General features: G+C 37.1%; 1 protein-coding gene across 16 annotated transcripts in view; it reads left to right on the forward strand.

The window, feature by feature from the left end:
- SYNJ1 (synaptojanin 1) overlaps window positions 1–16,076 on the forward strand; it is a 90,948-nt gene that overhangs the window by 43,345 nt on the left and 31,527 nt on the right. For 6 of the 16 annotated variants that reach the window (XM_005201086.4, XM_059886937.1, XM_010800891.3 and 3 more), the window contains exons 11-16: window positions 879–1,031; window positions 3,530–3,695; window positions 5,945–5,968; window positions 10,031–10,222; window positions 12,273–12,357; window positions 15,390–15,530. In XM_005201086.4, the coding sequence (XP_005201143.2) occupies window positions 879–1,031; window positions 3,530–3,695; window positions 5,945–5,968; window positions 10,031–10,222; window positions 12,273–12,357; window positions 15,390–15,530 (761 nt within the window). The remainder of the gene's footprint in view (window positions 1–878; window positions 1,032–3,529; window positions 3,696–5,944; window positions 5,969–10,030; window positions 10,223–12,272; window positions 12,358–15,389; window positions 15,531–16,076) is intronic. The other 10 variants (XM_059886829.1, XM_059886887.1, XM_059887158.1 and 7 more) reach the window with 2 other exon arrangements.

The following is a 16,076-nucleotide window of genomic DNA, read 5'->3' on the forward strand; positions in this document are numbered from 1 at the left end:
TATGACTGGATTCCAAATAAGAGAAATAGACTGGGTAAGGATTATACATTGCTTTGACTTTGCCAGACTTTAAGGCTAAGAGTCATTCAGAGTAAAGACTTCTAAACACATATACTGTGATGAAGGAACTGTGGTAGCCCCAAGATCCTCTCATTCTTCGAATACTGTGTTCCCCCTAGTTCTCCCTTATGTACTTTACTGATACGAATTCAGTACATTCAGAGCTGTCATGACTTTATTCAGAAATATGACTTATTTAAAAATTTTGATATCAATTCAAGAGCAGCTCTGCTTTTTTCATAATCTCCTGACCTTAATTACCCAAACATATAGAACCAAATGCAAAAATTAAAGAAAGTTATTTCTATACATTTTTAAATAAAGTACGTATATTCCTCTGCTCCAGTGGGTGCTGTTGCATAATTATTCTTTTAGGTGAACAAGATAAACTAGTCTGATTTATAGGAACTTTTTTTTTTTTTTTTTTTCTTATTTTGGCCCCACAGCTTGTGGGATCTTAGATCCCCAACCAGGAATTAAACTCAGGCCTTCGGCAGTGAAAGCAGGGAGTCCTAACCACTGGACTGCCAGGGAATTCCCTAAAGGTTTGGGACATTTTAAAAAGCTTAATATCATTTAACCAGAAAAAGTTCTTGTTACTACAAGGATTGAATACTGTAGGTTGCATTGATGTGATAGTTACTTTAGAAATTGGCATGGGGGGGAATAACAAAGCCTAGTAAACTTGAATTTTCAGAATCCAGACCCACAACATCCTGTAACTATAAATTTTTGGTTTGATTCTGGTAGTTCTTAAAAGGTCACATCTTAATGGATGTATTTATATACTTATAAAAGTTTCTTTTCTGCTATTTTAGATGCTGACTAAACAGTTGGAAGCTCTTGGTTTAGCTGAAAAGCCTCAGTTGGTGACTCGCTTTCAAGAAGTTTTTCGATCAATGTGGTCTGTGAATGGTGATTCAATCAGTAAGATTTATGCAGGAACTGGAGCCCTTGAAGGAAAGGCTAAGGTAGATCTAGATTATAAAAGATCCTCTTTTTTTCTTCTTTAATAAAGCTTTAAATGAACTCTTTTAAGTTAGTAGTTTTTTTTAAGGTATCTATTTTAGAATTCTGTTTCATCATGTTTTTATGTCCTGTTTATTACCTCCTTCTCTAGTGGATACTAATGACTGAATGGATAGTTATTTCCCTAGGTTTGAGAGGTATATTATATATGTATGACATATTTAGTTGTTTAGTGATAATCTACTAGGCTTACATACGTATTACTTCCGATTTTTTTAATGATTTTTCACTTGCATATGTGTTTTAATTTTTATACTGTTTATTTTAATCAGAAATATGTTTTTTTTTAAGCCTTTGCTTTGCCTTTTTTATTTATTTTTTTTGGTCACACAAGGCAGCATGTGGACCTTAGTTCCTTGGATCAGGGATCAAACCCAGGCCCCTGCAGTGAAAGTGCAGAGTCTTAACCACCAGACTGCTATGGAATTACCCAAAATATGTTTGTGTTTTTTTAAATTAGGGCCGTCTTTGGTGGCCCAGTGGTTAAGATTCCACGCTTCTAGTGCAGGGGGCGTGGATTCGATCCTTAGTTGGGGAACTAAGATCCCACAGGCTGCGCAGCACAACCATAATTAAAACAAAAGTTCCCGCCTCCCCAAATGTTACTCTTGCCAAGAAAGGGTCTTACCTTACTTGCCTTTGTGTCCCCAGTGCTTGCCGCAGCACATACAGTTGGATAGATGGGTGACAAGCGCCGGATGGACAGATAAATCAGTGGGTACTTTATGCAACACCACCTATGAACCCAGTGCTATCAGGGCTGAAGTTTTTATTCTTTTTCTTATCTTACCTTGACAAGGAGGCTATCAAAATGTGCCTTTGCAAGTGTGAGGTGTGGACGTAATTATGTATCTGTATGTCATCATTACTTTAATTTGTTGGTATTATCTACAGACTGCTTCTGCTTTAGTGTTTGTCCCTTACTGAGGGACTTTGGGTACATACTTGAAATATTTTTCATTATATCCTTAAATATTGACCTTTTATGGCTTCTGGATTCAGCTGAATTTATTAATGTACTACAACCCTACAATTTCTCAAATTACCCCAGGAATAGAAACAGAGACATTTACTACTTGTATAGTTTCTTACTTAGTCTCTTCAGTATAGCAGCTGAATTTCATCATCTCAAGTCTTCTGTTTTCCACTTCTTCCTCTTCTGTGTCTCATAAAACGCCATGCCTCTGTTCAGAAGTATTGGCCTTAGCTGCAAAGTTCCTTTTGTTCAACTCAGAAATAATTTGTATTGACATTTACAAATATTTACTTCTTAAATGGTCCCTGTTTTGAAAAACCTGATGTTGTTAAACTTTCATGTATTCTTTTTTAAATAAACAACATAATTCTTGCTTTTAAACCTGATTCTCTACAACTATTGCTTAAAATATTCTTTTATGTTCTGCCTCTTTGTTTCTGCAATTGACTGTCTATGTACAGAGGTTACATATATTTTCAGTGATCTTTTCTAACAAACTAGATATGAAATTTTATGTATTAAATATACTAGTCTGAATTGACCTGAAATCTAACATCTGAACTGCTCTTTCTTTTCCTTTCTCTGGGTTCCTTTTGATTAATTGCCTGATAATGTGAATGGTGAGTCCCCTTTTTAAAATAATGTTATTTACATTTGTTTTATGGAAGGAAATAACATTTTTAAGCCTCAAATCCTTGTTATTTCTTTGAGGAATAAAAATTACATATTGCAAACTAAAGTTTTTTTTTAACTTTTTTTTAAACAGTCATCAAAATCTGTAAGATTAAAATATCTTTATGGTAACTAACACACCTGAGTGAAGTAAACGTTCACTAGAAGTTATAATCAGCTCTCTCACTGTAGGAATTGGCATGCAGTTTATATTTTTATATTTACATAGGCAAAATGAGCTAAAATAGAAAACTGTAGTTTCTATGTTACAGGCTAGACCTTCACTCTCATGCTCAGTTTTGTTTCTAACTAATATCAGTTACTTGGGAGCAATCTCAGTTTTATTCTCTGCTGTTCGTGTGCTTTGGAGTTTTTCTGAGAGTGCGGACGTGCAGTGTGTCCTCCTCTATCTCCTCTGCTTCTCCCCACCCGCCCCGTCCACCCCAGGCCTGACAGTCACAATGGGAGAAGTGATCTCCTTGCCTTGAGTAAGCACATTTCAGTCTGTTTCCTCTCCAGTAAACAGTTACACAGGTTTACTGCTCTGGATGTCATCAGTGGATGCAGCTGTGGCACTGAGCCCCTTCTGTCTCCCTGCAGTGCTGTGATCCAAAAGAGGAAAGGAAACAGTGACACCTTAATGTGACATTTTAATGTGACAGTTTGATATTCAGAATGGAATGATGAGGTCCTTTTACTACAGTGAAGTCGTATACAACTTATCTAAAGTTTCAGAATACCTATTGAGTGAAAACAATGTAGAATGAAAGTCCATGCTTTTTTCCCCAACAGGCTGGAAAGTTAAAAGATGGTGCTCGTTCAGTTAGTAGAACAATTCAGAATAACTTCTTTGACAGCTCCAAGCAAGAAGCAATTGATGTTTTGCTCCTGGGAAATACTCTAAATAGTGATTTAGCTGACAAAGCTCGAGCCCTTTTAACTACTGGAAGTTTGCGTGGTAGGCGTACTTTATATTTTACTTTATGTTGTCTGTATTCCTTCTAAAAGTCCAAGAGGTGAATGTAAACTTATTTACATATATACTTTCTAGTTTGAATTGATTAAAATAGTTTTTTGAAAGAATTTCTATCATTGTAATTTTCTAAAATTCCATTCTCCAAAGGAAGTTTGATTCTCCTAAAATATTTATAGCATTAGCAGAATTATTAAGCTGTAAACTGAAGCCCATGCATGTTTTCTTTTATAGATTATGATTGAGGGGGCAAATGATTTAAATATTGCTAACTTTATTTAAGGCAAGATTTCATAAAATATTCAACTAGTACTTTCAGTATTCAGTAACCTAGTTATGTAGAAAGCATTGCTTTATTGAAAAAAAACAATACCTGTTCTGGTTATTTTACTAATCACAACCCCAGACGTTTCTATAACTTGGTCTTACTTTTTAAGTGCTGCTGTTTGAATAAGCTTTAAATCATATTAATAATTTTAAAATGTTGCTTATTATTGGACACTGTCATCCCCAATTTTAATATTTGACATAAAATATATGCCAGGCTTTCAGAATAGCTGTTGATTTTTCACTGTGTTTCTTTAAAACCAAAAGAATTTGAGCTCATGTCAGTGAGCATATTAAGCAGGATCATGGGAAAACTCAGTATACATTGTATAACTTATTAAATTAGACTCCCTTAATTTTTTTTTTTTTTCTATTTTAGCTTTCCAGCACTCTGAACATTTTTTTTTACTTCTGTTATCCCCCAAAAGAACCCTTTCAGTTTTCCCTGTTCAACTAGGAGAAATTGTTCCTCAAATAACCTCCTCATGGGTTATCACTTGTTATCATGGATTCTTTCAGAATTCTGCGTGGTGCTGAAGGTAGTTAATTACATGTCAGCTCCTCAGGGATCTGTGAGTAGACTGGGGGACTGAAATCTACTAAAGCTCTGAACACCAGAATCTGATCATAGCTACTGCTTTTAACTTCAGGCTTTCTTCCAGCAGTAGACACTGACTCATTTGCGTCTTATCACCTCTTTCCACCCGTGCCTTCTTTGATATGGAGGCATTAATCAGCAACCACTGAAAGTAAGCTATTAAAGGAAAGAGAAGTGAGGGACCTGAATAATTCCCAGACTTGATCATTAGTTTTTTAGTTTCCTGCACATTTTACTATGTGAAGAACGTACCCTTAAAAAAACAGTACAGTCAATTCTGCTATAGCTCTTATTTTAAGAATGAGAATTTATTCCAACGGGGATGCTATGTCAGGAAAAATTGTGAGTATAACGCCAATTCTGTAGTAGTTCATGCATATTTCACTGGTGGTAGTAGTGCTAGAGAAATGCAGAAAGCTGTACTCAGCGGAACTGAGGTGGATAGAAATATACAAAACACACATATACATGTGCATGGACCTCTCCCTCCCTCTGTTCACCAACTGTGTGATGAGCCAGATCCTCCCATATCTGGTGTCACAGCTTACTATCTAGTTTCGGAGAAGCCTTCTTCCAGCATTCACAATTGCTCACAAGCACAGGCATCTTCCTGCTCATTTATAAGCAAACCTCAAGTCTTTTTCAAGATAAAGTACCATATGTTAGACGTATTTGTCCATTCCTTAACCGTTTAACATGTGTAGGGTTCTGCTACTGTTTTTATAGCAGGTTCCTATCTTGGCACATCATTGCTGAAGTGTTTGAATGTTGTGCCCAAACCCAAATATTTTTGCCATAAACCCCATGCCTGTGGGAATTTATACCATCTTGCATAGCTGGTCATTGTGTTGGAATGTATGTGTTTTTTTAATAACTGAACTGATTGTACCTGTCAGCTGGTGAGTCCCAAAAAATACTCCAAGGTGTGCATTAGGGCAGTATCTGCAATATTTCAGTGTCCTCCAGCCTCTTAGGTTTTCAGGTTCGTATTCTCAGAAGTATGTGCACTTGCACACTCAACAGACATACATATGGGACCGGCCTGGAAAGCAGGCCTAGAACCTTCTGATTGTGAAACTCTGCACATCACTATGTCCCCGTAGGATTTTTCTTAGATACAGTGGGTTTACATCAGTTATTGTCATTTATTTTATCTTTGGTATCCTTCAGCCATCAGAAAAAATGTCATCAAACTAAATCAAAAGAAAAAAATGAAGCTGTCTGAGAAGGTTTTGTCATAACACTCGACTTCAACTGTAACTTACTGTGTTACTAATGACTCTTTGTTTTCTTCTTGATGCATCCGTAGTTTCTGAACAGACGTTACAGTCAGGTACAGTATAGAAAATCAACCTGTCAATAAATGCAACTTTTTCTCAAATTTTTTTTAAAAAGCGGATGTTGTATATAAATAGAGCCACAAATAAATGGAAACTTTATTTTTCCCTCTGATTCTGACAGGATAAATTGATGCTTTGTTTTAATCTAAGAAAAAGAATTTTAAGTTTGAGAAAACAGACTACTTCATTTAGAAGGAGCTATGCCAAGCTCTTTGTCTTCTTGTAGCAAGTGCTTAATTTCAATTAAATATGGGTCATCTAGTTTTAATTTTACTTTTACATTTCAGTGAACAAACATTATTAGTGTTATATTTTACCCTTTATTGTTGTTTAGTCACTAAGTCATGTCTGACTCCTTTGCGACCCCATGGACCATAGCCCACCACGTTCTTCTGTCCATGGAATTTCTCAGGCAAGAATATTGGAGTGTGTTGCCATGTCCTCCTCCAGGGGATTTCCCAGCTCGGGGGTTGAACCTGCATATCCTGCGTTGTCAGGAGGATTCTTTACCACTGAGCCAACAGGGAAGTCCTGAAAAAAACCTAGATGTGACTCTTACAGATTAATGGGAAATACTACCTATGATGTTTACAACTACTCAATAGCACTTGTCACACACATAACATTTTAAAAAAGACATTGACTCATTTTCTCATATGGTGTGTGAAATATTTTCTGAAACTGGAAGACCTGCACTAAAATATGATCTGAAATCTTTTAAAAAGCATTAAGATTGCTAGCAAAGTTAGAAGAGCCAAGTGTGTAAGACCTAAAGGTCTTATTTTTCTTGTCATTCCAGTTCTTAAAAATCTCATACCTTCATTCTCTGGACAAGGTTTATGATCTTGTCTTTAAACTTGAGTCTGTGGCAAAAGGAACTCTTGCCAGAAACTTTGCTGAAAAGACATCTTTTCTTCCCTTCACTTAAGATTTGGTATCACTTAAGATTTTTGTTTCACTTAGTTATTTTTCTGAGTGTTTTAAGACACTGTAGGTAAGTTTTTGAGAAGATGGAGGAAGAGAGCACTTGTATTTATTTTTGAATTAACATCATGAAATCCGTTTTCTGAAATGATATGATATTTAGGAATGGACATCTGTTTGAACAGAGACACATTTCTTTCTGCACATTAAGGTGCCAACCAGTTTTTTTAAAAAAGAATAAACTAGGAATTTTAAAACTTTTTATTCCCATTTATAAACTGACTTTAGTAGCTTACTCAATGTGGTACATGGTTTTCTTCACACAATTCATTGTATGTCTTGCTGCATATTTTAAGCCATTAAATAATTATAGAGCTTGTGTTTTCATGTAGAAAGGATTGTAGAAGCTGTTTTCATAGTAGTAACACTGTCAGTGACTTCGATTAGAAAGACCAGTGTTGATCAGTAGTAATAGAGAAGGATTCTTTATCCAAGTTCAGCCAACATTCAGTTAACCATATCAACAGGCCAGAAAAACAATCTGCTTTCATTCCCCCCAGACTCGGTGCAAGTAATCAGATAACAGACTCAGAGATGTATACATGTGCCCTAGGAACAGTGAGGATGTGCTTGTCACCTGAACCTGCAGTTCTTTTGTAGGATTCACAAGTCAGACTGTTTTCATTCTAATCCAAAAATGTTATCAGCCTTTTTCACTCATTCTTTCACAAGCTTGCTTGCTGTACCTTGGTATCCATTCCAAAAATAATAATTAATATCATAATAAAATAAGATCACCTGGTGAGAGGTGAAGATCATTTTGATTTCCGTCTCCTCTTGGCAGTTAACCACCCTTTTAAGGGCATATTCTTTATCATTATTAATGGATTGAAGTCCTAGGAAGTTTCTATTCACTTTAAGTGCCAGGATTTGACTTAATCTAAGTGAAATGTGGTTTAGAAGGCAGAAAGTTAGGTGGAAGCCAAAAAGTAGGTGGAGAAGAGAGATTGAGGATTCAAAATGTATTTCATGTTTATTCATTTAACCATTGTTTACTGAACGCTCAGTATGTACCGGGAGAAGGCAGTGGCACCCCACTCCAGTACTCTTGCCTGGAAAATCCCATGGACAGAGGAGCCTGGTAGGCTGCAGTCCGTGGGGTTGCTAAGAGTCGGACACAACTGAGCGACTTCCCTTTCACTTTTCACTTTCATGCATTGGAGGAGGAAATGGCAACCCACTCCAGTGTTCTTGCCTGGAGAATCCCAGGGACGGTGGGGCCTGGTGGGCTGCCGTCTATGGGGTCACAGAGTCGGACATGACTGAAGTGACTTAGCAGCAAGCAGCAGCAGTATGTACCAGGTGCTCTTCTAGTCTGGAGATATTGGAGCAAATAAAATAGACCAAAACTTCTATATAGCACAGGGAACTTGACTTAATGATCTGTGGTGGCTCAAATGGGAAGGAAATCCAAAAAAGAGGGGATGTATGTATACATGTAGCCGATTCCCTTTGCTGTAGAGCAGAAACGGACACAACATTATATAGCGACTATCGGGGCTTCCTGTGTGGTGCAGCAGTAAAGAATTCACCTGCCATTGCAGGGGGCACAAGAGACACGGGTTCGATCCCTAGGTGAGAAGATCCCCTGGAGGAGTAAGTGGCAATGCGCTCCAGTATTCTGCCTGGAAAATTCCATGGGCAGAGGATCCTGGTGGGCTATGGTTGAAAAGAGTCAGACGTGACTGAGCACATACACTCACACATCCCAATAAATAAATAAAATGAAAGGATATTCATTCTGTATGTGTTAGTCACTCAGTCATGTTCTACTTTGTGCCCCATGGACTGTAGCCCTCCAGGCTCCTCTGTCTGTGGAATTCTCCAGGCAAGAATACTAGAGTGAGTTGCCATTTCCTACTCCAGGGGATTTTCATGACCTAGGGATTGTACCCGGGTCTCCTACATCGCAGGCAGATTCTTTACTGTCTGAGCCACAGAACTATCATATTATCAAGCATATCTACTTCTGGATATATATTTGCATACTGAAGTGGGTAGCCATTCCCTTTTCCAGGGGATCTTCTTGATCCAGGGATCAAACCCAGGTCTCCTGCATTGCAAGCAGATTCTTTTACCATCTGAGCTACCAGGGAAGCTCCATTCATTCTGGTTCCCCTGCACAAAAAATGAAAATGAGATCAACCAACATTTCTGCCCTTGTGGAACTTCCATTTTCGGTGAGGGGTGACAGTTAACAGGATAAATAAATAAAATGCATAGTTTGTACATGGTAATAAATAAACACCATAGAGAAAAGTAAAGCAGGGAGGTGATATGGACAGTAAGAGACAGAATGCACATTTTAATAAGCTGATCAGGAAAAGCCTCACGGCAGAGTTGATGCCTGCAAGCGGTGAGGGAATAGTGTTGCGAGCAGTGGAAGCAGCCAGTGCAGAGGGGGTCCAGGGCCAGAGCGGTGAGCGAACAAGGTGGGATGGCAGCTGAGGGTAGAGAGGCAGGGCAGGTTGTCTGGGGTCTTGTAGAACATTGGTGAAGACGGTGTCGCCTGTGATCTGGGAGGCTTTTAGTAATGGCTTCATTCTCCAGCATCTCATTATTGTCCATGATTTGCGTTTGTGTCAGGGAGCTGTTTTTCATCAAGCTACCTGTGAGTAGTTAGAGTCCTATATGTCATGGTTCTTGAACATCTTTCTTTGGGGAAAAATAACTTATTTTTACTAGCTTCCGAATGAAAGTTGTCTGTAAGTCAGTTGCTATATTCCTTAAAATTTGCAGTCTCTGATTTTGTGTATCATAAAATGATGTACTACTTCACTGAAACAGAACTGTTTTGCATGTTTTATGTTGCTGAATTAATTTTGTAATAGTTTTTTTTACTTGGGCTGTTGTACTTCACGTAGTTGATATTTTCAAAGTGTGTTGGTTACTTGCATTGTGTTGGGCTCTGTGTTCAAGGCTTATCTCTTTTGTGCCTGTGCATGTATTTGATGCTTGTTTGTGCCAATGATGGTAATTGTACTTTCTAGCCATCATCTCTCAGTTATGAAGATCAATTTTTGTAAATGTTTTCACGCACCCAAAATTTTGTTGTATTTTGTTTTTACCAGCATCTTCTAAAGTACTAAAGAGTATGTGTGAGAATTTCTACAAGTATTCAAAGCCCAAGAAAATTCGAGTATGTGTGGGCACATGGAACGTGAATGGCGGGAAGCAGTTTCGCAGCATAGCTTTTAAGAATCAGACCCTTACGGACTGGCTTCTTGATGCCCCCAAGTTAGCTGGCATCCAGGAGTTTCAAGGTTGGCTTCTTACAATATGGATTAATTAACCCTGACTCTGATGTATTAACCTAGAAAACAAATGCGGCGCTTCACAATATGCAGTACTTTATAAAAGAAACTTCTATATATACATTTGAAGCCCAGCATTCTTCTTAGAGATCAAATCTCTTCAAATCTTAGGTCTTCTGTATTCATAGACCTTTCTCTACTACTTCATAGGAACCTATGGTAAAGTGAGAAATCTTTTTGTTATTTGATTCTCAGACAATGTAATCCATACATGAGTAGATAACTCTTTTGTGTGTGGGTTTGTGTATTTATTTTTTTAAGATGTGATTTTTTTTCTCCTGTTTTTATTCTTTAAACTGATGCATAGCAAATTTATTTTGTGATTAAGAATTTTTCAAACCTAATGTATTTTGTTTTTCAAATAGAGCCCTTTATTTGCTAAGATAAGAAATAGGGTAGGTCATGAGTAGGTTTACAAAACTCATTTTGACATTTATTGTCCCTGTAACAGAACAATACTGATTCATCCTTGTAAAAACTCATCACTGAGTTTGGGTACTCTACCACCAAGCTCTTAATAGCCAGTACTTAAGCTGAGGATGCTTGTATTAAGATTTTTAACTAGAATCATGGATTTGAGGACTGTTTGCTTCAACTTGAATTCCTTTTTAAAATGGTACACATTTACCAAGTGTTATTTATGAAGGAGATATGTATAGGAAATACTGTGAGATACAGATTTTTCTTTTTTAGTTGCCTTTAATCAGTCACACCTTAAACCCTGGGAATTTCCCTAAACTTTTACTAAAATGCTGCTTTTCATTTTACATTGAACCTAACTTGAAATTGTAGCTGTAGTATTAATAGTAATAACAATAATAAAGTAACAGCTAACACTACTATTATGAGTACTTGACATCTATTCATTTAATCATTATAACAGACCTAATACATAGCCACTCTTAGTATTTCAGTTTTTAGATGAGGAAACTGAGACACAGGAAGAGAAGTGACACGCCCAACGTCATGCAGCTGGCAGTGACAGAGCCAGGATTTAGGGATGGACATCTGGCAGTTTGATTCTGGAGTTGTGCCGCACTGCACTTTGTGTGTGAACTTGGGCAAGTTGCTTAGATTTTCCAGAGCCTCAGTTTCCTGTCTGTAAATAACAGGCAGATGTAATCTGTCTCGTAAGGTGTCTGTAGTAAAAGAGAAGATTCACAGGTAAGCCTTGCACACAATAGCAGTCAGTGAATACTTTACATTTTTTATTCCTCAGTATTTGTTCATAGTATTTATATAAGCTCTTTCTCTTAGCTATTTGTCCCGTTTCTGAATGCTTGGGCCACCCAGGCTACCCTGGGCTTGCTTATCTAAAGCAGTTCTGTTCTCTTTTGGTAAGCCATGGGAGAGCTAATGGCTAGAAGAGAGGGGTCTGAAGCCCTGACTTCCCATTTTCCTGGATTGCTTCCACCTAGGAATTTCCAAATTAAAGTGTAAAATTCCCTCTCAGCTGTTTGCTCTAATTTGAGTTGGTTACTCGCCCACCTTATTGTTTGTGCTCTTTCTGAAAAATTTCTTGGTGGCTAAAAAAGGAGGGGATTTATGTATACTTAGGGTTGATTCATGTTGTTGTACAGCAGAAACCAATACAACATTGTAAAGCAATTATCCTCCAATTAAAAATAAATAATTTAAAAAAATTTTAAGTAATTACTTATCCATTTGGATTCATCTTTTAGCCTCTGAGAAGCGGCTTGTTTCTCTGCTGTCCATGGTTCAAACCATAACAACAGTTCTTTCAAAAATGATTTCTGAAAGGACTTATCTTCAAGAATAATAGTCTTCAAGAAAAGCAAACTTAGGTCACCTAAATAGAAATTGAAAGTAATTTTGTCCCCCTCATGGTTTTTTGCCTTTAATTTGCTTTTGGTTAAACTTGGAACACAAAAATGGACTTGTATGAGATCTGATGTTCGTCTTAGTTCTGTTGGGGTAGGGAAGTTGCCGTTTAACTAAGGCCATCTTTTAAAAGGCTTTCTTGGATGCTTAATTTTAGATAAAAGAAGTAAACCAATGGATATATTTGCAATTGGTTTTGAGGAAATGGTAGAGCTGAATGCTGGAAACATTGTGAATGCAAGGTAAGCCAGCCAGGTAACACACAGGGAAACTTTCTAGTTGATGAACATGGGGGACAGGTAACTAAGTACTTACTACAAGCATAGATAGAGATAATATATGTGAAGGTGCTTTTTAAACTGTAATTCAAATAATAGTTCTCAAACTTTTTGGTTTCAGGTCTTTCTACACTCTTAAAAATGTTGAAGATCTTAAAGAACTTTTATTTATGTGGTTTTATCTCTTGATACGTATCACATTAGAAATTAGAGACAAAAATTTTTAAGCATTCAGTTCATTTAAAAATAATAACTCATTACATGTTAACATAAGTAACACATTTTTTTTCTGAAAAGTAACTATTTTCCAAAACAAAAATTTACTAAGAAGGATGGCATCAATTGATAGCTTGCAAATCTGTTTAGTCTGGTTTAAGATGGCTGGGTTCTCACATCTACCTCTGCATTAGTCTGTGTAGTGTGTTGTTTTGATTGAAATATATGAAGAAAATCACATAAATACGTAGTTGGAAACCAAAATATTTTAGTAGCCTTTTTAGATTTTTTCTTCTCTGATAATACTCAGCAAATAGTCATTTTTGGTGGTTAGTTACAGTGTGGAATCTGAAACCATAGTGATGAACTTTTTGTGCTCAATTATACCAAAACATCGGTCTGTCTTTTACCCGTGCGTGATTTTGACACGTCATTCATTAGGCATTTGGAACATAGTAGTAGTAAACTAATTATGTAGATCTTTCAGAATTATGTAGATCTTTCAGATTTTGATACATGTCATTGTATAATATCAAAACATAATATTGGTTAATTTCATCACCAAATTAATTTAATCTCTTCAGCAAATTCTTCAACTATTGGGAAGCTGTCAAGATCATAGTAGCAAATACAGGTTTATCAAAATTCCCCCTTTTCTTTCAAAATGTAAATTTTATTATTAGAAATATACACCATAGGTCATGTCCTTTGAAAACACAGGCATGGTTGAAAACATGTTTGCCGGATAGTCTAAATTTGAATAATCATAGTGTGTCTGTCACTAGTTCTTCCAAGTAAAAATTGTATTCTATAAAAAAAGTGGCATTTCAGCTCTGACCTCAGACTTGAGTGCTTTTTTCTGAAACAGCCATCATGTATGTGTTCAGTGTGCAGCAAAAGTGGTTGGTTTGTATTTTTCCATTCATTACACAGAATATAAAAAGATGGGCTTCTAGGATTGAGCTTTGACAAAATTAGTAATGTTTACTGCTTCATCAGGATGTTCTTAGGTGAAATGGCTATTTTTGCTTGGTGTTGGAGGTTCTTGGGATTTCCCTGTTGGCTCAGACGGTAAAGAATCTGCCTGCAATGCAGGAGACCCAGGTTTGATCCCTGGTTTGAGAAGATCCTTTGGAGAAGGGAATGGCAACCCATTCCAGTATTTTTGCCTGGGAATTTCCATGGACAGAGGAGCCTGGAGGGCTGCAGTCCATGGAGTCACAAAGAGTAGGACGCATCTTGGGCACAAACCTATTACTCTGAAAATGTATAAAGAGAAAGACAAGCATTTTCCCTACCTTCTTTGTATAAACATGTTTCATAATAACTGGATAGTTGATAAAAGTTCTTTACAGAAGAATTCCAATTCATTACAAATGCCCATGGAATGCTGAATTTATGAAATCAACATGTTGTAACCTCTGTTGGTGGAGAAGGAAATGGCAACCCACTCCAGTATTCATGCCTGGAGAATCCCATGGACAGAGGAGCCTGGCAGATTATGGTCCATTGGGTAGCAGAGAGTCAGACACGGTTGAAGCAACTTAGCTTGGAACCCCTGTTGATAATGGATCTAGGCAATGATCATCAGTTGATGTTAAAACCTTATAGAAGGATCAGTGGAGGAACTTCTTTATAATGAGTTAATTGTCACAGTCTGAACAGCCTATTAGATATAATATCTCAGAGATTACATGCTTCCTGCTGTGATGCAAGGCTGATTATACCACCATGAGGTTATTTTTGCCAAAACAAATCAATAAAATTGAATCATGCTTCTTTAATTACCAGTTTAAAACAAAGCTGACAGAAGTGCAAAGTATCATGAAGACACGTCAGGCAAATCTGGACTGTTAAACGTCCTGCAGACAAATAACCCAGCTTCTTAAAACATAAAGAGCATTAAAAAAGAGGATGGGGCAAGCTGAGAGACCGTTAAAGACTGAGAAAGACTTGAGGAGGCAACAAGCACATGCAGTGTGTAGACCTTATTTGGACCTTGTTTTAAAGAAACCTACTATAAGAAACTTTTTTTTTAGATAACAGGAAAATGTGAATATGAACTCAGTATTATATGATATTGAGGAACTGTTAATATCTAAGTGTGATAATGACCTTTTGATTACAGAAAAATAAAAATCCTGTTGCATTAGTGATGCTTAGTAAAGCATTTTTGGGTAAAATGGATAATTTTTCCTCAAATTTGTTGTAAAATATTCCAAGATTAGAGAAAGGGGTGGGGAGTTATGGAAGAAGAAAGATTGGCAAAATGTGGATAATTGTTGAAGCTGGTTAATGGGTATATGGTGGTTTATTTTATGCTTATCTTTTTTGAATATGTTTAAAATTTTCCATAATAAGTTTTTAAAGAGATATTATAATCCATGGAAATAAGAAAAAGGGGAAAATTGCATCTGGAAGCATGTTCTTCCCTGTTATCCTAATGAATAAATAAGGAGAAAATAAAGCGTACAAGCTTGAGATTACTTACACAGTGAGCACTTATTTAATAAGAAAGCTCAAATTTTCTTTGTAAGGGAGTCATAGGATAGGCTTTTGACGTGTGATGTTCTTTTGGCTCAGTTTTCTGTTTTCCTTTTTTAAAGGAGACAAAAACACCCAGCCCGCATAAAGATTTCACTGTTGGTGTGGATTTCGTGATGTCACTAATTTTATTAAATTTGGGCACATAAAGGTGTAATTGATAATTGTCCTACAGAAATAGGCTGTATTACTGTCACCGTCTTTTTGAAGATTCCCTTGTTAATATTTTCTGGTAGCACAACAAATCAGAAGCTCTGGGCTGCGGAACTTCAGAAGACCATCTCCAGAGACAACAAGTATGTGCTGCTGGCCTCTGAGCAGTTGGTGGGCGTCTGTCTGTTTGTTTTTATCAGACCACAGCACGCTCCCTTCATCAGGTGAGTAGACAGATGGCGCTCCGAAGGCTGCCTCCTAACACCAGATAACCAAAAGGCCTGGCGTATTTTTGGCTTCAGAGAAACACTGACGCATGGTTCTTGTTTCTGAGTGTTCTTTTTTTTTTTTTTTAATTGAAGTGTAGTTGATTTATATGGACTTCCCAGGTGGCTCAGTGGTAAAGAATCCACCTGCTAATGCAGGAGACACAGGAGACAGGGGTTCAGTCCCTGGGTCAGGAAGATCCTCTGGAGAAGGAAATGATAACCCACTCCAGTATTCTTTCTTGGGAAATTCCATGGACAGAGGAGCCTGGCGGGCTACAGTCCATGGGGTCGCAAAGAGTCGGACATGACTGTGCATGAACATGCATGATGGGTGATAGTTGATTTAAATAGTGTTAGTTTCAAGTATACAACAAAGTGATCAGTTATACACTTGTGTGTGTGTGTGTCTATCTTTTTAAGATTATTTTCCCTTATAGGTTATTACAAAAAAATAAGTATAGTTCTCTGTGCTATATAGTAGGTCTTTGTTGGTTATCCATT

The sequence above is a fragment of the Bos taurus genome, chromosome 1 (assembly GCF_002263795.3).
Source record: "Bos taurus isolate L1 Dominette 01449 registration number 42190680 breed Hereford chromosome 1, ARS-UCD2.0, whole genome shotgun sequence".
In the NCBI taxonomy this organism is placed as follows: Eukaryota; Metazoa; Chordata; class Mammalia; order Artiodactyla; family Bovidae; genus Bos; species Bos taurus.